We start from the raw sequence: 20,912 nt of genomic DNA, 5'->3' as shown, positions 1-20,912 counted from the left end.
CACATCACGCTTTCTTAACTGGCATCTTTTTGTACTGACATAACATTACGAAGCAATCATGGCTGGTGGCAAACCCCGAGGTCTCAACGCTGCGCGCAAGCTGCGAACCAACCGAAAGGATCAGAAATGGGCTGATCTCGCCTACAAGAAGCGTGCTCTGGGCACTGCTTTCAAGTCCTCACCGTTCGGAGGTTCTTCTCACGCCAAGGGAATTGTTTTGGAGAAGGTTGGTGTTGAGGCCAAGCAGCCCAACTCCGCCATCCGAAAGTGTGTCCGTGTTCAGTTGATCAAGAACGGCAAGAAGGTCACTGCTTTCGGTGCGTAGAACCCGATAAAAAAAAAAAGCTCTGTTTGATAGGTGCACAACTAACTCAAAGCTTACAGTTCCCAACGACGGTTGCCTCAACTTTGTTGACGAGAACGACGAAGTCCTCCTCGCTGGATTCGGTCGCAAGGGCAAGGCCAAGGGTGATATTCCTGGTGTCCGATTCAAGGTCGTCAAGGTGTCTGGTGTTGGTCTGCTGGCTCTGTGGAAGGAGAAGAAGGAGAAGCCCCGATCATAAAAAGGCAGTCTTTTGGGAGAAGAAGGTGTTATCATACGGATCGCGAGGAGCGAAGGAAATTGGCTCGGTTATACTCGCACAACTAGTCATGGCCCTATAATGGGAGGCTAAAATTTTGAAAGGGATTATGCCATCTCTTTAGAAATACTTTTCAGCATGTTCAAATACCAGATGGCACCGAATTGGGCATCTTCTCACATCAACATTCGATCAATCGAGTGCAGGCATCGGGTGTTTTATTATCTAATTAGGCGTCTAATTCTCTTCCATCCGGCGTAGATTGCGATTCAGCCTCTTTAAGAGACCTCGAGATATAGTCAGCTGCCATGCCGATGCTGACAACCCCACCTGTTATCCAGCAGCCGTTGACAAACCACCACCAACAGTTCTTGACGCTCTTGAGGTTCACCCGCTTGATCATGATTCCCAGAGTAACGAGAGCTCCGCCACAGCTTCCAAGGAAGAAGATGGGACCTGCTCCGGCTGCCATTCCGGCTGCACCTAGTAAAGCCACTTGTGTAACGGCAAGTCCAGTCAAGACTTGCTTGGTCTGATGTTCATGTTTCAGGGCGATGCTTTTGATACCGGCATTTGCATCATCTTTGATATCCATGTGCGCATAAATCATGTCGTACAGCACAACCCACGAAATATTCGAAGCATAGAGACACGCTGCGGCTGTGAGCGCGGCTGAGTTTGAAAGCAGATCAATGCCAAGTGCAGGGAAGCCCATGATTGCTCCCCACGAAAAGGCCAAGCCAAGGACAGCTTGGGGATAATAGGTGACTCGTTTTGCCAATGGATATGTCGTGACAAGGGCCAGACTAGGTATGCCATAGGCGAGACATGGTAAGGGGAATTGAACCAGAACGGCTAGCCCTGCAAGTAGCTGGAATCCAGTGAATACAATTCCCTTGAATGGGGTAATTGCACCACGGGCAATTGGCCGCAGCCGAGTCCTCCTGACATGCGGATCAAGATTTCGATCCCAGAGATCATTGATAGTGCAGCCAGCACCACGCATAATCAACGCCCCACTAAAGAACAGGGCCGCAGTGGTAGCTACTGAGGCAAACGAAGCAATAGGCTCTGCCATTGGCGCCGCCAGTAGCGTAGAAAAAAGGCATGGGAAAAAGAGATAATAGGTGCCAGCAGGTTTGTCGATACGGATGAGTTCACCGTACGGGACCCATGTTTTCGGGACAATTGACAATATCCCAGTTTGGGCTGGGATATATTCCGCTAGAGGTTCATCGTTCGTGGGTTTATGGCTATTGGCGACGTCGACGACCGGCTGTCGTTTGCTCGAGACTTGGTGGAAAGCGACAATTCTTTGACCCTGAACCGGCAGTCGACTTGGTATACTCTGTAGGGCGGACGGTGTCGGACGAGGAAGTATCCGGAGCGGACTAATCGAGCAATTGCTCGATCGCCATCGCACTCGGTGGTGGATTGGCACTCTGACAGCTAGCCTAAGCGTCATAGGGTTCCAGAGAATGTCGATGCAGGCATGCAAGTAAAAGTGTACTGCCAGGAACCCGGTATGAATGATTAGATTAGCGATTGGCTGATTTCACTAATAAGGTCCGATTTTGTGGCTCATGCATATAGAGCTTATTATAGTGCAAATTATCAGGAAAAGTATCTTAACTAAGTTCTAAAAATAAACATTATAATTATATAGTAAATAATATACTTATTAAACAACCTAAGTTAAGAAGTTAAATAAATAGAAAAAAAATAAATTAATTATATAGTATTATTTATTATAAACTTAAGTTATAAATTTATTTATTTAATAATTGCTTTTAAGATTGGTTTTAATAGAATAATCACAGGTAGTCTTTTATTAATGCAATTTAAATGTTTTTTATCTTTTTAGTATATTACTAGTTAGGTCCCTACCTAGTTATTAGTAACTCTTTCTTTTAATGTTGCATTAAGCGGCTATTGCATGTGATTGTATTACATTTATATGCCAATGGATACCTCGGCTAACACTCTTATTATGTACATCCCACTTCCTACCGTGTGTCAATAATTCTTCAAGCTCTCCAACAATGAAAGACTCATCGCTGAACCGCCATGAACTGGAAGATGCTGCATCTTCAAGTCCATCGAATGAAGAGGATTTTCAAGGTTCATATGGAGATACTAAAGGCAAACAGAACGAAACATTAGCAGCAGCGGCTGCTCATCTAGAATCGTCTAGGAAACTGGTTGTGAACGCCATAGCTACATCACGGGAGATGCCCAATCTGGGACCAGAATCCAAATCTTCTAGTGGATTAAGTCATCTGGGATCGTCTTCGTATCTTTCTGGAGAATCCTCTTCGTATAAAGGACACCAGCAGACATCATTCGAACCGGCTCGGGGGACTGCAAACGAGTGCCAAAACGATTCGTTCGATGCATTCATTGAGTCCAATATTGAGGCACTGGTGACCGATTGCCAAAATGGGTCTTCATTTATAGACCAAGAAGCATCAGATGGCTTAGCTGTGTTAGAACTTCTCTCTCATCAGGAAGACGAGTCGCACAGCCTAGCATTCAATCTAGAGCATGACTCCCTTGCGCCTGGGGAAGATCTATCATGGAATGCGCCTTTAGAGGAGATTCCCAGCGACCAAGAAGAAAAAGAGAAGGAAGAGCGGCTCGACTTTACTCCCGACTTTATTACTAGACCTGAAAATTCGCAGCAAGCTGAGGCCTATCTTGGAATCGGCGATATTCGAGAAACAAGCAACACATGGCTTGGGTACTGGCATGACGTCTTCACAGCATACAATGCGCGAGTGTGGGGCAATTCGCCATTAGAGACGACTTCAAGAACACCTGAACAGCAAGGCGACGACAGCAGCGAGCCAGCAACGATCACTCGCGCGCTTAGTAGACTAAAATTAATCTTCCATCATCTGAAAGGTTAGGTAGCTATTGCAGTGGAGCACAGTTCTATTCAAGTTGTAGCAATCGCAAAGCGCCCGACCATTTGGAAAAAAAAGTACAAGCGTTGAATTGAAAAGGTGACATCACATTAAATACACTTATATCATTACTCCTTTAGCTACATGTAGCTACCTATATATCATTACTAGTACTAGTAGTAGGTATCTATATTACTACTCACCTACTTACCTAGGTGCCTACCTAGGTACCTACTGTATCAACAAAACATTAATTTTGTGGTACTGTTTGATTCTTCTTTCGCAACATCTTTCAAGTTTACGTACCTACCTTCCCACACAGGCTGGGGTAAGCTGGTAGGATACCCCTGTAAGCAAGACCCTATTGGACGCAGGCTTAGCTCGCGCTAAGGCTACTGGATTGATTGTTTTCCATCTTTCACATCGCGCTTACCACTGGCATTGTCGAGTGCCTGGTGAAGCTTGCGCCTCGATCCTGCCCAGAGCTCTTCAGTTCGCGGGATCAGTTAGTAGGCCTTAGAATGGCCTACTGGAGGCCACGTCACGGCATGTTCGGACGCTGAAAAGCAGCACCCCCCGCTACGACTGACTGCATCACCGATTACCTTCTGCCGACTGCTCATGATCAACGCCGTTGAACCTTGTCGCGCGAATTAAGATGCCTAGCGCACAGCATCCCCAGGCAAAATTTGATCCGATACCTCCAGATCTTGACCTTCACTCTCTGGTAGACCGTACACCGAATTTTCGATGGGTCCAGCGGGTGTCCCGGCCTCAAATCAACAGCCTTGGCCAGCAAGACTTTGAGAAGCTTGTGGCGATACATGTCATAGCTGGCGGGAAGCCTCTCGTTATCGAGGGCTGGGATGATGCTCTGCCCTCCTCGCTATTTAGCGCAGGATGGCTTGAGGAAACCTACGATAAGAAACGTTCGTTATTTCCTCAAGCTACTATGAACCTATACTGATCTACCTGTCTTGCCAGAGGAGAATGTCCGTGATATTTCCAATGCCTCTGACATCCCGATGACCACTGGGCACTATCTACGCTCCATGAAACAGCTCACCAATCAATGGACTCCAAACACGTATCGTGACGAGCGTCGACAGCGGTTGTATCTCAAGGATATCGATTGCCCCCCCGAATGGCGCGATATGCTACAGAAAATCATACATCCTAACCTCTTCTATCTCAACGAAAATGTTGCAAGTAAAGGAGACATGCGTGCGCGCGATAAGGAAAGTTTTGGGAGCATAACTGCCGCTGCCTCTGCCGGAGATCTTATGTCTAGCCTACCGGAAGAAATGCGCGCCCAAAATCTCATGTGCTACATAGGCCATGAAGGAACCTACACGCCCGCCCACCGAGAGATGTGTGCATCGCTGGGACAAAACATCATGGTTGAAGCATCACGAGATGAAAATGGAGAAAAGAAGGGGAGTTCGATTTGGTTCATGACCGAAAGCAAAGATCGTGAAGTGGTCAGAGAGTATTTCTTGTCGATGCTTGGCCATGATATCGAGATTGAGAAGCATTTCGCACAAGTCAACGCCTGGAAGAAGGCACCCTTTGACGTGTACATTGTGGAGCAATGTGCGGGCGATTTTATACTTATTCCACCTCTCGCTGCACATCAAGTTTGGAACCGAGGCACGAGAACAATGAAGGTTGCTTGGAACCGCACGACGGTGGAAACCTTAGACCTCGCACTGCATGAAGCTCTTCCCAAGGCTCGCTTGGTGTGCCGAGATGAACAGTACAAGAACAAAGCCATCATTTACTATACCCTTCAAAAATACCACGCGGAGCTTCAAAAAGTTGCAAAGACGGCAGAGATTATGCAGATTGGCTTCATGGGCATTGGGAGAGACATCTTCAGGAGCTTTCCGCGTGTGAAGCAGCTGGCGGCTGACTTCAAACTTTTGTTTCAGCTATTTACTGAAATCATTACTGACGAAGTCTTTGCATTTAAAGAGAAAGACATTGAATTCTTGCCATTTGATTCCTGCGTTACTTGCTCTTACTGTAGGTCTAACATTTTCAATCGATTTCTCACCTGCAAACACTGTATCAGATACCTGCCTAATGGAGAAGAGGATGCATACGATGTTTGCATGGAATGCTACGCAATGGGCCGGTCATGCGTCTGCCTCTCTGGCCTTCAATGGTGTGAGCAGTGGTCATGGTCAGAGCTGGCTGATAACTACGAGATTTGGAAAGCGACTGTTATCGCAATTGATGGCCACGTGGACTTGGAAAAGTCTCCACAGCCACTTGAGATAGCAAGACAGAGGGCAGGGAAGAAATCACTTGCTCAGATCTGTCAGGAGGCATTAAAACGACGTCCTTGGAAGGACATAACAAAACCAGACCGCGAAAAGTCACCCAGCGACTCTGAACAAGGCGAGGGCGATGATAAGCCCAATAAGAAACCAAAGAGAAAAAAGAAGAAAGGCGAAGTCCACCGCTGCCATGTTTGTTGCCACCCGGATTATAGCTACCGAATACATCTGTGCACGAATCCTGGCTGTCTCGAAGGATATTGCTACGGCGTCCTGTATCGGGCTTTCGATCTCATGCCACAGACTGTTATGGAAGATGAGCATTGGCAATGTCCCAAATGCTTAGGGATATGCAATTGTGGCCATTGCCGCCGTGCAGGCATTACGCAGCCATATATGCCAAAGAACACGTCTCTCGGGCATGACACTCGCCGGATTGCGGATGATCGAAGTGTAGAAGCACTTGTTGATTTTCGAATTCATAACTTGTCTTGGTTGAAAGCTGCGGGAGAAGAAAGTCGTAGCAAGGACAGCAAGCGAATGCAGCTGCTGAGAGAGCAAGCGGACAACGCCAAAGCGCAAGATGTCCTGCAGCAATCTCACGCGCAGCCTAGGATGCAACCCAGTGCTGTTTTCACTGCCAATCTAGGCGAACCTTCCGCGATAAACGGGTATGGCGATCAGAGCCAAGTGCTTGGCCACGATAGGGGAGACATATCCAATCTGGCTTTTGACGTCTCCGACAGACATACCTACAAGGCCGACAACGTGCCGCAAGATATCACAGCTCCGCCCTTAGCTGATGCCTCAGCCGATGCCTCAGCCGATGCCCCAACCGATGCCAGAGAGCAAGAGAGTGTAGATTCATCACAGTATCCTGACCCATCGGTTTTCACACGGCATCGAATAGGAATGGGATACTACGAACAAGACGATACACCTGATAAAATACTTTTCGACCCATACCAGGCGCCCTCCGCAGAGTCAATCCAGGCAGACGAATCTACCATCCCGGATTTTGTTAAGAAAACTATTCGGGCAGCTAAGAGAAAAGCTAAACGGGAGAATGACGACCCCGATTTTATTGTTTCTAAAAGCCATGCGAAAAAACAAAGGCTTATTCCACAGGAATCAAATTTCCTTGACAACATGGATCCTGCTCTTTTTGTCGCTGAAACTTTGTCAGCAGTACCTAATGAAGCAACAGCGCCTGCTCTTCTAGATAGGGAGCATTCTGTTGGGACGTCTCGAGGAGAGCCTAGCCACAACATATCGAAGACATATTTTGCACCATATGATGCTAATGAGCCAATTCTTCGACATGCCAAACCAAGGGCGTCGTATATCGAAATCGACGATCTGGATATTGATGAAGTAGAAGAAACTGAGGCAGCGCCTCAGACCTCACCAACCTTGGCGGCGATAGAAGCTCATGACTCAGCAGTCGATAAACCCCACGAGGATGTACACGTGAACGGAGAAGTGCAAGGACTGAGTAGTGCTGAGGAACAACGTCCAAGTAGAGCAACCCAAGAGGCGACCGGGGAAGTTGCTCCGAAACGTCGCGGTCGGCCACCGAGAAAGTTGCCGAGAACAGCATCACCAGTAACCACCGAGGATGTGCCGCCGCGAGTTGAAAGCGGAAACAACAAAAAGGCGAGAGGCCGCCCAAGGAAGTCGCTGCCTTCATCGTTCATGGAGGCAGATGGTAGCCCGCAGGACGACATGGCCTTTGCTCCCGATGCAGAAGCTCGTGAATCGAATTCTCCGGACTCGGATGAGCAGACCAATACTCGAGATGGCAATTTCGTTGAGGATTCACGACAACGACGTCGGCGCTCCAGAGCTTCAGGTGTTGCCAGAATTGGCGTCGGCATGTCACGGCGAGAGCTGCAAACCAAGACCTCCAAAGAATCAAAAATTGAAGACGAAAAGGGAGATGTTCTTCCGAAAAGGAGGAGAGGTCGCCCTCCGAAATCTGTGGCTTCTTCAAGAAATAGATCTTCTTTAGATGTAATTTTGCCATCAAGTTCTCAGTTTATGTCTATGGCTGAACGGATGGCTCTCAAAGGCAAGTCGTTCAAGATTGGCTCGAGGAAGCGTCAAAGCAAGGTGAAGGGTCCAAGCTTGGGACAGCAGACGATGCCATCAGTTGGAGAACGCCTCGCCGAGAAACAGATACCCAAACGAGCCCCTGGGGTGGATGAGGCGTATCAAGAACACGAAGAGGGAGAGAGCGAAAGCCCATATGGCAATGACAAGTCCCAGGGGCGCACTAGCAGAAGCAGAGAGGCTAGCAAAGCAAGAATATTGTCTCGGTCTAGCAGCTCTAGGGAATCAACAGATGACGAAGACATACCATCCCATGGCCGTATTACCAGAGGCACTCGACGTTGAGGTATGGATTGACGACATAGTAGAGAGTTGCGCAGAGCGGAGATACTAGAGATGTATACATAATCTCGTGTTAGATCAATAGCAGCTAAATGCAAACAATATATCTCTTGGTAACTTGATAGCACTCAAAGTAACTTGCAAGCACTCAAAGTTTGTTTTATACAATGAACTTCCAAGTACTAAAAATATTAACATTTGTGTAGCAATATCAGATTTAGCCCCCCTCCCTTTACCACTGGAGTGGCAAAACTCATAAATGGCAATATCTTTTGTTTAACTTTTTTTTTGTATCAACTAGTAATAGTATGTCTTAATTCAAGGTTATACTGTATTTATAATCCTCTTGCTCTTCTTGCCCAATTATACTTAGGACTTTAATTGACTCTTTCACTATTCCTTAGTATTGACTATCATATACAACCCGTGAGTTGCTTTTTTTTTTTTTTTTTGGTTTAGGTATGCTCTCCGGTGTTCCAAGATTTCTACCTTTAACTACAGTGCTGAAAATACAAAGAGCTGCGAAACGAGCTGTTAGCATCCATTCAGTGAAGACTTTCCATCCTCCATCGGCCTGGAAGGAAGGGGGAGGGGGTAGGGACTTACATTATTGGTCGCGGCTATGGCAATACTATCCTCAAACGGATGCCAACTCATGTGTAGTATCTTCTTATTGAAATCGATCTGGTCCGCGTCCGTCTCTTTCCGCATCCTTTGGCCCTGCGCACCACCAGCCGGGCTGCCCGCCCGTGAACCTCCCTTCTTGCTACCGTTCGCGGCTGTTGGGCTTGTGGATGAGTTAATGGGTGTAGGAACGCCCACTTTCTTTGCTTTGAAAGCCGACTTGTCCGCCTGAAGAACCACCTCAACTTCCTTATCCGGATCGGAGGGATAAATCATGAAGTTGTTGTTGTAGCTTCCAGTCATGACATTCTTGGCGTCGCCGGAGAATACGACCTCGAACTTATCAAAAATACTATCATTTTCATACGTGTCGCATAATCGGGGTCGCAGATGCTCGTGAATGGGTATCGTCTTGACCGGTTGCCGCTCCATGTTGATGTCCCAGATTTTGACGGTGAGGTAGTCTCGTGACAGGACATATCTCCCGTCGTAAGAGAATCTTACATCGGATATTGACGAAATGATTTCAGAAAAGAATGACCTTGATGAAGGATCTTCTTCTTGCTCGAATACTGGGTAGTACAAATATCATGGTCAGTCACTTATTCTCGTTTGGTCAAGGGTGTTTTATGTGATGCAGTCTTGGTACAAACATTTTGCATGTTGGTCGCACAAAGCACTTTCTCGCATATCAGCAAGTTTGATTGTGCCCTTTGAGCTGGCATACATGAACCAGTTGCAGCTGATTGGGTGAAACTCGGCGGCGGTGATGACCTCGGTCAGCTCTTCCATGTTGGCGGGCTTGATATCGACTATGTTGAAGCTCTGGTCCTGGATGTTGAGATTCCAGAGGTTGATACGCAAATCGTCACTGCTAATGAAGGTTTCACCATCGCTGTTTACCGATATGCTGTTGATGTGATAGGCGTGAGCGTTTGCATAGGTTCGTCTGGGGACGGCGGCAACAACAGTGTCATGGTGCGTGAGGCGAGGCAGCTTTAGATCGGCGGCGTTCCTGAATTGCTGGGATGTAGGGAGAGCTCGAAGGGCGCCGCCGCCGCCGCCTACCGCACCCCCGGGCGTTATATCATGGGAAAGGTTGTTCTCAGCCACCACTTTAAGAGACTTTTCGAACACTTTCCACAGCTTAATTGTCTTGTCATTGGTGGATAGGAGATAATGAGAGGCATTCTGTCGACGGCACCACTTGATCTTGTTGATCTTTTCCTCGATTTCCAGAGACTTGAGGTAGTCAAACTCGGGCTCGTGGGATTGAAACTCGGTGTGAAATTTGTATTCGCATGATTTTTTCTACAAAAGCAAAAGAGTTAGAAATTCTGCATCCAGCGCTGGGAGGGGGGATTGGAGCGGGCTGAGTAGAAGTGTACCGTCTCGTTTCGTTCAAATAGAACCACTCGCCCGCCTTTGTCACCAGTGGCAAGGTAGTTCCCCGTGTGATCAAATTCCACCGTCGAGATTATGTCGGCTGGGCCCCGCGGTCAGTATCAGGCAGCATACGTCAGAGGGGAGAAGGGGAGCTTGTCCGGCGGCGAACCTTCAGTGATATCCTCGACATCGCCCTTGTCGCCGAAGCATCTGCGGGCATCCTAGGTCAGTTGCGGCTAGAATCCATTGGAGCGGCGGCACATACTGGGTAAACTTCCAGGTTGGTGAGTTCGCTTCACTGTCGACCATTTTGGTTGGCAGCGATAGCAGGGATCGGGACTAGAGGTGGCACAGGCAGCCGGGGTGACGAGATACAGCGCGAGACAGGAAGAGGGCAGTGAGGGGTGATGTCTCGAGAGATGGGAGGTCGGCCGCGGCGGGTTGGGGCTTGGGCCGGGAAGAGCGTCGAGCGTCGGGTCGGGGCTTGGGCGAAGCAATCAGGCGTTGATGATGCGAATGATGTCGTTTGGCGTAGCACTGGTGGGCTGGAGGAGAGAGCACACAGCTTGATGTTACTAACAGGTGCCACACGGCGCGGGTGAAGGAGAGCTACCTAGTCCTGCTGCTGGTGGGGCACGAGAGCAGCAGCACGAGTGCGCAAGAAGCCAGATACACTAGAGGTAGAGGGGCTGGGCTTGGGCTCGGATATGATGCGCGTGCGTTGGAAAATCCCTGGCGGCAAAAGCTTGCTTGCTGCGTGGGAGCCAAGGTAACTCTAAAAAGACTAGCAGCCCGAGGTGGGATGCTCTTCAACCATGATAGTAACAATATCAATCAACGTAATTGGGAAAGAAACTTTGGTATCAAATGAATATGTATAAAGCTGAGTGTATTTATGTAAGCTACTATTCATATTGCCAAGTATGCGTTTGATTAATTATCCCCTTTAGCATGAGAGGTTATGCTGCTACAATATCTATAGGTAGCATCAGTAGTGCTCGTATACCTACTACTGCTACCAGCTGGCATCTATAAGCATTTGGTCTCGCATCGTCAATGTACTGCCTTCTGCTGCTTTGGTACATAGAGTAGGTATAAAATGTGGGCAATATCGGCCCAGCTTTACAAAGAAGTATTGGGTTGTCGCCCGCCCGTCCAAGTCCCTTTTAATTGGCACGTAGTATCTTTTCAATATGCTCTCGGCTATTCTTCTGGGTTGTCTCGAGATACAACAATCTTTGGTTCAGTTTATCAACATCCCCATCAAGATCCTGCATCTGGCGCTGTAATTTCTCGTTCAGGGTATTGGGGGGAAGAGAAACAAACCTAGAGTCCACGAAACATCAGCATCAATTCCACTACCACGTTCCACGGTTGTTTGCATCTTTCACGTACATCTTCCCCACGCCCTCGTAAACGACTGAGTTGCTTGCAAAGCTCTGCAGCTCGCTCATCGTTAACCGGAGTAGACGTTGCTCTCGCTGCTTGCCTGCTATTTGGCTTCGGACCATGCCAATCTGCTGCTGTGCTGCAATGGCCTGGGTCTCGATCTCGAGCGCCAGCTAGTAGTCGAATTAGCACAGATTCTAGAATCTAGAGCAGCCGTAGTCACCTTCTGCAGAGCTTCATTGGATATAGACATGGTGTATGAGCAGCTATACCATGAGGCAGCTCAAGGCAAATCCTAAAGGTAATGGAACAAGCGTCAGACCTGCGGCTGCGAGACAAGCACTTGGAACAGCGACAACCTAAGAAGGCTAGTTAGTGCTGCTTCTAAGCTAGCGGTAGTCCAAGTTCTCCCCTACTGGTACTTAGCAGGTATATGTACATAGACATGTGGAAACTTTCACTGAAGAGAACGCCTGCCGGTAAAACATAACTAATTGAGTTGAAAATGTGAGTATGTAGTAGCCACAAAAATAATCATTCACATGTGAATCTTTTTTTTTTTTTTTTTTTTTTGGTGAAGGGCGGTAGATTTTTCGATGTATACAAACGCAAAAAAGGCAATGCGTACCTAGCCAAGGTACCACTGCCGCTGCTACTAGGTGCTACTAGCTTGGCGCCTCAGTTCTAAGATAAAGTTTGCCTCACATTTATCTGGTATAGGATATTTTCCACCTGCAACATCTGCATCAGGATATCAGGCACTGCTCAGCATAGTCTCTTGCCTGTACGCGCAATCTCTTCGGGCTCGCAGTCGTAAAGTCTATCACTAGGTGATAGAATTGTGACATCTTTTGCGCAACTCGAAACATTTCTTGCGCCAATCGAAATATTGACCGCGCGCAATCGCGTCTCTCGCTTTTTCAGATAACTGTTCATTACTATCTATTACCCAACAGCACGAACCGACTTTTTCTCTTTAGCAAGATTTACCACGGCCCAGCATGGGTATTCCCGCTGCCTTTAGATGGCTATCTAACAAATATCCCAAAATCATTTCACCAGTGATTGAACAAACGCCGATTGTCACCGAAGATGGCATCACGATCCCCGTCGACACCACGCAGCCCAATCCTAATGGGGAAGAGCTGGACAACCTATATTTGGACATGAATGGAATTGTCCATCCATGCTCCCATCCAGAGGATAGGCCAGCACCAGCTGACGAGGAGGAAATGATGCTCGAGGTTTTCAGATACACGGATCGTGTGGTGAACATGGTTCGCCCACGAAAGATTCTAATGATTGCTGTTGGTATGCGTGACGTCTCATCATCCTAGTCTACCAACGTTTTTGCTCGATTTCAGCTAACAAATTCAATTCAGATGGAGTTGCGCCAAGAGCCAAGATGAATCAACAGCGATCGCGACGATTTCGATCGGCCCAGGAAGCCAAGGAAAAGGAAGAAGACAAGCAAGCGCTGATCGAACTCCTCAAGCGTCAAAATGGTGGCACATTCGAAGCTGCGGACTCGGAGACGGTCGTCAAGAAGGCTTTTGACTCAAACTCCATCACCCCAGGCACCCCATTCATGGATATCCTCGCCTTGAGTTTGCGGTATTGGTGCCAGTACAAGCTGAACACAGATCCAGCATGGGCTAAGCTTAAAATCATCATATCTGATGCTACTGTGCCCGGTGAAGGTGAACATAAGATCATGAATTTTGTCAGATCTCAACGCACTTCTCCAAACTATGACCCCAACACCCGCCATGTTATTTATGGTTTGGATGCCGATCTCATCATGTTAGGACTTGCCACGCACGAGCCTCACTTTCGAGTCCTACGTGAAGATGTCTTCTTCCAAGATGGCAAGAATAGGGCGTGTAAGCTGTGTGGCCAAAAAGGACATGAGGCGAATAATTGTCGTGGAACCGCTAAACCAAACGATGATCCTGCTGCTGCTGACGAAAAAAGCAAAGGCCTTCAGAGCCCCGTCCAAAAGCCTTTCATTTGGCTGCACGTTTCTGTGCTGAGAGAGTATCTCGCGGCCGAGTTGGCTGTGCCCGATCTTCCTTTCAGATTTGACCTAGAGCGGGCCATTGACGATTGGATCTTCATGTGCTGCTTTGTAGGTAACGACTTTTTACCTCACCTGCCTGCTCTTGAGATTCGAGAGCATGGAATTGATACTTTGACCACAATCTGGAAGACGAATTTGCCATCCATGGGCGGTTATGTCACCAAAGATGGCCATATTGACTTAGCGAGGGCGCAAGTCATACTTGACGGCCTTGCAAGCCAGGAAAATGCAATTTTTAAGCGAAGAAAAGAGCAGGAAGATCGTCGAGAGGCCTCTAACAAACGAAGAAAGCTGCAAAATGAAGGTTATGCCAGAAATGGACAGCATGGCTCTTCTAAAATTGATGGACACGCCGATCCTACCAAAGGGCTGCACCTTTTCCCTATTGCTGCATCACAAACCGCAAATTCGGCTATTAACATGACGCACGATATGATTGTCAGCCGCAATGCGACTCAAGATGTGACGTTAGCCAACAAGGGCGCGGCCAGCGTAATGCGAGATCGACTGCGGGCTGATACTAGCAAGAACGAGGATACCTCTACCGCGGCGGCAAATATTACTCAGCCTCTACCTTCGTCCCTGGGAAAGAGGAAAGCTATGGACTCCGACGACACCGCTGATGCCACTCCAGCTGAATCGCCCAGCGTCAAACCCTTGGCACCTACAGAGGTAGAACCGGTTGATAACGTGCGCCTATGGGAGGATGGCTATGAAGATCGCTACTACCAGCAAAAGTTCCACAAAGATCCACAGGACATTGACTTTCGCCACAAGGTGGCACAGGCATACGTCGAAGGGCTGGCTTGGGTATTGCTCTATTACTTCCAAGGATGTCCGTCTTGGGAGTGGTACTATCCTTACCATTATGCCCCGTTTGCTGCTGATTTTAAAGACCTCACCAAGATGGAAATTGCTTTCGAAAAGGGGCGAATTTCGAGGCCATTCGAACAGCTGATGAGCGTCTTGCCGGCGGCATCCCGCCATGCTCTCCCCACAGTCTTCCATGAACTGATGTTACAAAAAGACAGTGAGATCATCGACTTCTATCCAGAGGAGTTCCAAGTCGACTTGAACGGGAAGAAGATGGCATGGCAGGGAGTCGCTCTACTTCCATTTATTGACATGCCACGACTCCTCAAGGCTGTTCAAGGCAAATATCACTTACTAAGCCCAGAAGATGTTGCACGAAACACAGTGGGAAAAGACGTCCTGCTATTGTCTGATAACCATGATGGACTCTATGACGACATCCTAACCAATTTCTATTCAAAGAAGCAGGACCGTTTAAGACTCAGTATTAATACGAAAAACAGCAACGGCTTAGCAGGAGAAATAGAAAAGCAAGAAGACAAGGTTCCCCATGGGTCTTTGAACTATCCCCTGGAGCGACGATCTATGCCGGATCTAGATTACGATCATTCAATTAGGTATTATCAAACTAATCTTTCTTCTTTGGTAATTTTTGGCTAATCGGGCGCAGCGTTTATTATGACATGCCGCAGGTAACCCAAACTCATAAATCAATGCTACTACGCGGAGTGCGAATGCCGGCACCTGTTTTGACTAGGAGCGACATTGAAATACTGCGAGGAAAGGGAAATCGAGGAGGTCGCGGCAACTATGGAGGATCATTTAGGAATAACCAAGGTCGGAATGGGCCTGGCTACGCTGGTGGGTACAGAGATTCGCGAGGATCTCATACCGGGCACTACAGGGACAACCAACGCTACGATTCACACAATTCCCACCATGGTATGCCTCAGCATGGGAGGTGGCAACCTCCAGCTGGGCCAGGGTTTGATCCAAGAGCTAGCTCCTTTGCAGCTCCGAATATGCAGCACCAACCGCAGCAAGGTTGGCATGGGAATAGACCCGAGTATGGCCACCAGGGCCACCAGGGAAGACACGGAGGAGACTATGGAGCGCGGCCTCCTCACGGTAATCAGTGGCGCGGCCGTGGTCATCAATGATCGCCATAATTCTCTATCAGGTGCGTATACAAGATTAGCTGCTTATTCTGAAACGCATTTTGTACGTTGTAGGGCTTCTGTACCGAAGAGCATAATCTTCCAGCCAGTAAATCTTGTTCATACGATAGAACCTTCCCACGACATGATAGTTACCTCGCACATCTACACTTTATCGTGTCCATGTGCATGGTGATTTAATGATGAATAATATACCAATTCCTGCTATTTGACTTCAACCAAGCCCGCCCCATATGCCTCGAATTCTCCTCGCCAACTGAATGTCTTTTTGCATCAGTGTCACTCTCTTCGCATGGACCGCGCATAGCTGCGCATCTTCAAAAAGATGTACCATGAATGCTTCTGCGGCCTCTTGTAGTGCCTGGATGGCCTGACTCTGCCATCTAAAATCTTTTCCTCTCGGGCGACAATTCAATCCAATTTCGCGAACCTATATACAGTATCAAAAAAGGCAATTCCATTGCCGGAAGGGGGTTTATCATGACGGCACTAACAAGTCGCATAAATGGAAGTTTTAGAAGTAGAAGCTTTGTATTAGCTTGATATTGCCTGATCTCTCGTAGCGCAACGGTACCCGGTCGATATCGCCGTTTCTGCCTCGTAGGTAGTGGATCGCCCGCTGGATTGATAGTTAGCGAAAAAGTGGTTTTGGAAACATGGGAGCTCAACGCGCACGCTGTATGTCGCTTGGTCTGGCACGATATCGTTGTTTGGGCGCTGCGGTTGATTGACGAGGAGCCATTGCAAGAGGGGTATCAATGAAAAGGAAGAAAGAGCGGATCGAACAGCCATGCGTGGTAGTTGAACGCAATGGGCTACATCGGAGCGGATGTGAGATCGAGTAGAGAGGCTCAAGCTTGTTTGTTCCGGATTGTGGAACGCGTCTCTGGGTCAACCCGGCGACAGGTCATCCAGTAACGCCTGATAAGATAAGGGGTCCAGTCCAGTTCGGGTCTAGGCTGTGTCTAATAAAAGCGTACAGCACGCCTATAATAGCGGTTGCGCATGGAGTGTCAAGGAGCTGTGAAGCGAAATAGGTCTCAACTGGTAAAAGAAGAATATCATGTGGAAATTACATACTATTTTGGCTGTGCGTAAATTCAAATAAAAGAAGCAATAGGCATTGACGAGCAAAGGCATTACCTATTTCGCCTAGCATTTGCTAGCTACTATGCACCTAAAGCTGTAGTGTGGTTACAGCTAGGTAAGGTAGTCAGTCGTATATCCACCTACGTGTTATGTAGGGGCGTTTTCTAGAAGCTCGGCATCATAAATTGCGACTACGTATCTCAGCCTTTTGTCCTGCATGCTCAACCAATCGTGAACCTCAATTCCCTCAATTGGTGGCATGGGGGGAGCGACGACATGTTCTCCATCTCTAGCGCTCCAGCGAAACAATCTGTTGGCGACACGATCTCCGTTCTCAGTGGCCGACTCGGTTCTGCGACCCTTCTCGAAGATCGGCGAGCTGCGATTCTAGGCCTGCGAAGCTTCGCAAAAGACTACCCAGCGACTGTAGCGTCCGGGGCTCTCAGGGGCTTGATTGGCAGCCTCACAAAAGATGCCGAAGATGTCGATACAATCAAGGTCGTGCTGGAGACGCTGTTGATGCTGTTCAACCCGAACAAGGAGAGTCCAGAAGCGTCGGATGAAATCGCCTTGTGGCTGGCCGATGAATTTACCCAGCGTCAAGAAAACATCACGCTGGTCCTGGATTTTTTAGATTCTACCGACTTCTATTCACGCCTGTATTGTTTACAACTTCTCAGCTCAATTCTCACCGCACGAACCCAACGAACCGAAGAATGCGTTCTCTCTGCACCACTAGGGATCAGCCGCCTCGTGGCTGCTCTCGACGATCAACGGGAGGCGATCCGCACCGAGGGTATCAATCTATTGATACTGCTGACATCGAGTTCCATTGAGATACAAAAGCTTGTAGCGTTTCAGAGTGCCTTTGAAAAAATATTCGTCATCATTGCTGGTGACGGTTCTCTCTCTGAAAGCGGAAGGACTGTAGAGGATTGCTTGATACTCTTAGCCAACTTGTTGAGGGGCAATGCGGCCAACCAGTCTCTCTTTAGGGAGTCTGACTGCATGGGAAAACTTACAGAGATGCTCAAGGGCCTACTCGAAGCTCGGAACCAGGAAGATGGTCTGGCCAAATGGGCGCAAATCCAGGTCAATCGAAACATATACGCATTTCTCTCCATCATCCGCCTGTTTTTGTCTGCAAACTCGGCAGAGACGCATCAGAATCAAGCTACATTCTGGAGGCACGGCCTTAGCTATCTTATCCTTCAGCTTGCGTTCGACCCTAATGTTCAAACGCGAATCAAAGCCGAGGTGCGGAGGCCTACTCCCCTGCTTCTTAATATGTTTGAGCCACGATTATAACATTTCGAACAGGCTTTGGTTGCTTGCGGAGACCTGATTCGTAACAACATGACGCTCCAGGAAGGATTCGCCTCGCTCACAGTCTCTCCACCACTGGAATCCATGGCCGGGAACCCAAAAGTATCCAATGGCAATGCTCCTTCCAGGATCTACATTATTGACGGCCTGCTTGATTTGACATTAAACGTGCACGATCTTGCCGCGTTTGACTTGCGATATGCCGCCTGCCAGTGTCTGACCGCCTATTTCTCCAACCACGCCGAAGTAAAATCGCATTTCCTTGGCAGAGCCATAGAAGGGTATCAATCTGGACGAGACGAATCTGCTAACATCTTGAGTGTTCTGCTGAAGCTACCTGGTGATGTATTCTTGAACGACCCATACCGAGTGTGGTTTGCCTCTGTTATCGCATTTCACCTTGTCTACGACAATCCTGCTGCCAAGGCAGTGGCAAAGGGCTTAACTGAAGGCGATGCCTCTAAAGGCGAGGAGGTTGTGACCAGCATACAGACGATCACAGCGCATCTACTCACGAGGATACGTCGAGATGATGACACCCGAATATTGGTGGGGTATCTTATGCTACTTCTAGGCTGGCTGTTTGAGGATCTCGACGCCGTCAACGACTTCCTGTCCGAAGGCAGCAATGTCCAGGGCCTTATTCAGGTAATCTCACAGCCAGTTCGTGTAGCAGGGGAGCTCGTGCAAGGTTTGTGCGCCATGTTGCTGGGTTTCATTTATGAGTTTTCTACAAAGGATTCACCTATTCCACGAGCAACATTACATTCTATTCTGGAATCGCGGCTGGACAAAGATGGCTATTTAGACCGTCTAGTAAAACTGCGAAACCACCCGTTGCTCCGAGACTTTGAGGTCACGCCACAAACTCTCATTGCTTCACCCACTGGGGAAGAAGAAGTGAATGTGTTCTTCGATGGCATATTTGTTGAGTTTTTCAAAGATAACTATAGTCGGGCAGCCCGTGCTATTGATAAAGCACCTGATGTGGAAGTATCGGTCATCACAAATGGCATGGAGCAGGGCATATCAAGACAGCTCGTAGATTCTCTGCGGCATCAAGTAGAGGAGAGGGATGGCGCGATTGTTGAAGCTAACGAAGCCAAACAAGCACTGCAACGAGCCGTTAATGAAGCACAGGAGGCACATCGCCGTGCCAAGGAAGATGCCGAGGCCACAAGTGCGAAGTTGACAACAGAACTGAGGTATGTTCGATATACCCTTCCCAATGATGAGTGTCTAGAGCTCAGCTGATGAGCATGTCTAGCAAGCTTCAAAGCCAACATGCTGCTAAAGCTGCGGAATACGAACAAAAAGTCGTGCAACTGCAGCAGCAACTCAATTCCAAAGACCAAAATCATCAATTACAGCTAGATGCCAAAGATACTCGTCTGAAAAGGGAATTGGAAGCCAAAGATGCGCGCCTAAAAAGAGAGCTGGATGCCAAAGACAAAGAGCTAAATGCTAAAGAGGCTCAATTTCGAAAAGAGCTGGACGCTAAAGAGGCCCATCTCCAAAAGCAACTAGATACCAAGGAGCGGCAGCTTCAAGCTCAACTGAGTGCCAAGGACCAGCACCTACAGACGCAACTGAGTCAGGCTCAAAAAGCACACGAGGTAGAGGCAGAGCGAGCTAAGCAGAAGGCTGAAGCGGAAATCGCTGATTTGAAGGCGACTGCCAGCAGACTTGAAGTCGATTTGATGAAAGTAAGTGTTACGAAGCATGATGTGATTACCGGTTACAGATTGTTAACTGGCATTTTTAAAGGCCAATAAGACCAAGACGATTGAGCTACAGGCCCTTCGTACAGAGTATGCGGACGCTTTAGCAGAGCAGGAGTCTCAGCTAAAGAAGGCCAACGAGAAGAACGAAGAAGTAGAAAAAGAGCTAAAGGCGGTCAACGAGAAGCACAATGAGCTAGAAAAACAGCTGAAGACTGCCACCGAGAAGAACGAGGAGCTGGAAAAACAGCTGGAAGATGCAACGTCAGAAGCTAAGAAGCTGCGGCAGGAGGTTGCGGAGGTAAGACATGGCAGACTCAACGCTCAAAGGTTCATTACTGATGGATTTTTTCTAGGCAAAGTCAGCAAAGTCAGCCGTCAAGAATGCAGAGGAGGCCAAGGATGCCGTACAGTCCGAACTTGACGATCTCCTTATGGTATTTGGCGATCTAGAGGAGAAGCTGGCACAGTACAAGGTAAGTGATCTGGCGTGACATTGAAACTTAAGTCCACGTAAAACAGAATGATATGATGCTAATATAGAGTTCTACCAGACTCGTTTACGGGATCTCGGACAAGATGTGTCTGATGGTGAGGACGATGACGACGACGAGGACGGAGACGACGGTAGTGCCGACGAAGATGAGGGCGAAGAAGACCAGAAATAGCAACGCCGTCGACCAACTTAGAGCAATAAAGTAATTTTTCTTAGAGGTGTTAGGGCTATGCAGGCGCTATCTGTACCAACTTATTTGATATTGCGATTGATTGTAAAAATTGGTGTAAGGCGTTGGTTAAGAGCACTGCAGCGAGCGGTTTACGCGCTAATGCTAATCCTTTATAAGGCGCTGTTGAATGAAAATTATTGGAGTGGGACCTCCCATCGAATTCACCTCTTGCCTTTTACCAGATGTGACCGTGGGATTGGCCCAGCAGACTCCATTTCAATAATCTTTGGCATTACCTCATCTGGAAGTTCCAGGTTCGAACACTAGTTGGAGATTTTTTCTCACCATTTTTCTCTCTCTTTTTTTTTTTTCTCTTTTGCCGTATGCCTTTCAAAAACAATTCTTTTTTTTCTCCCTCCCAGTTCACTATAGGAATATGTCATCTAGAAGGGACAATTACCTTATTCTCAATCCC

At 48.0% G+C, this 20,912-nt stretch overlaps 8 protein-coding genes across 8 annotated transcripts; 5 read left to right on the top strand and 3 right to left on the bottom strand.

Moving 5' to 3' along the window:
• Positions 1–58: 58 nt before the first annotated feature.
• Positions 59–563, top strand: TGAM01_v210123 (40S ribosomal protein S23; the record flags this gene model as incomplete). The annotated part of the gene is made up of 2 exons (XM_018809034.1): positions 59–317; positions 385–563. 2 exons carry the CDS (start codon positions 59–61, stop codon positions 561–563), a joined length of 438 nt encoding a protein of 145 aa, XP_018657803.1.
• Positions 564–810: 247 nt separating this feature from the next.
• TGAM01_v210124 (4-hydroxybenzoate polyprenyl transferase) lies at positions 811–1,659 on the bottom strand (the record flags this gene model as incomplete). The annotated part of the gene is made up of 1 exon (XM_018809033.1): positions 811–1,659. One exon carries the CDS (start codon positions 1,657–1,659, stop codon positions 811–813), a length of 849 nt encoding a protein of 282 aa, XP_018657802.1.
• A 964-nt stretch (positions 1,660–2,623) lies between these two features.
• TGAM01_v210122 (hypothetical protein) lies at positions 2,624–3,490 on the top strand (the record flags this gene model as incomplete). The annotated part of the gene is made up of 1 exon (XM_018809032.1): positions 2,624–3,490. One exon carries the CDS (start codon positions 2,624–2,626, stop codon positions 3,488–3,490), a length of 867 nt encoding a protein of 288 aa, XP_018657801.1.
• A 655-nt stretch (positions 3,491–4,145) lies between these two features.
• TGAM01_v210121 (hypothetical protein) lies at positions 4,146–8,166 on the top strand (the record flags this gene model as incomplete). Its single annotated transcript, XM_024550726.1, has 2 exons — positions 4,146–4,416; positions 4,472–8,166. 2 exons carry the CDS (start codon positions 4,146–4,148, stop codon positions 8,164–8,166), a joined length of 3,966 nt encoding a protein of 1,321 aa, XP_024404546.1.
• Positions 8,167–8,658: 492 nt separating this feature from the next.
• Positions 8,659–10,482, bottom strand: TGAM01_v210120 (protein phosphatase PP2A regulatory subunit B; the record flags this gene model as incomplete). The annotated part of the gene is made up of 6 exons (XM_018809030.1): positions 8,659–8,682; positions 8,770–9,359; positions 9,441–10,098; positions 10,176–10,273; positions 10,343–10,383; positions 10,439–10,482. The coding sequence occupies 6 exons, from the start codon at positions 10,480–10,482 to the stop codon at positions 8,659–8,661; spliced, it is 1,455 nt and encodes a 484-aa protein (XP_018657799.1).
• Positions 10,483–11,339: 857 nt separating this feature from the next.
• On the bottom strand, positions 11,340–11,815 carry TGAM01_v210119 (prefoldin subunit 1; the record flags this gene model as incomplete). The annotated part of the gene is made up of 3 exons (XM_024550725.1): positions 11,340–11,499; positions 11,569–11,735; positions 11,786–11,815. The coding sequence occupies 3 exons, from the start codon at positions 11,813–11,815 to the stop codon at positions 11,340–11,342; spliced, it is 357 nt and encodes a 118-aa protein (XP_024404545.1).
• A 748-nt stretch (positions 11,816–12,563) lies between these two features.
• On the top strand, positions 12,564–15,615 carry TGAM01_v210118 (5'-3' exoribonuclease 2; the record flags this gene model as incomplete). Its single annotated transcript, XM_024550724.1, has 3 exons — positions 12,564–12,873; positions 12,945–15,072; positions 15,126–15,615. 3 exons carry the CDS (start codon positions 12,564–12,566, stop codon positions 15,613–15,615), a joined length of 2,928 nt encoding a protein of 975 aa, XP_024404544.1.
• Positions 15,616–16,998: 1,383 nt separating this feature from the next.
• TGAM01_v210117 (hypothetical protein) lies at positions 16,999–20,437 on the top strand (the record flags this gene model as incomplete). The annotated part of the gene is made up of 6 exons (XM_018809027.1): positions 16,999–17,979; positions 18,043–19,253; positions 19,316–19,754; positions 19,816–20,070; positions 20,126–20,245; positions 20,324–20,437. The coding sequence occupies 6 exons, from the start codon at positions 16,999–17,001 to the stop codon at positions 20,435–20,437; spliced, it is 3,120 nt and encodes a 1,039-aa protein (XP_018657796.1).
• Positions 20,438–20,912: the final 475 nt, after the last annotated feature.

Source organism: Trichoderma gamsii (assembly GCF_001481775.2).
Source record: "Trichoderma gamsii strain T6085 chromosome Unknown Scaffold_56.2, whole genome shotgun sequence".
NCBI classification, from domain to species: Eukaryota; Fungi; Ascomycota; class Sordariomycetes; order Hypocreales; family Hypocreaceae; genus Trichoderma; species Trichoderma gamsii.
This window is presented reverse-complemented; position numbering and strand designations above follow the sequence as displayed.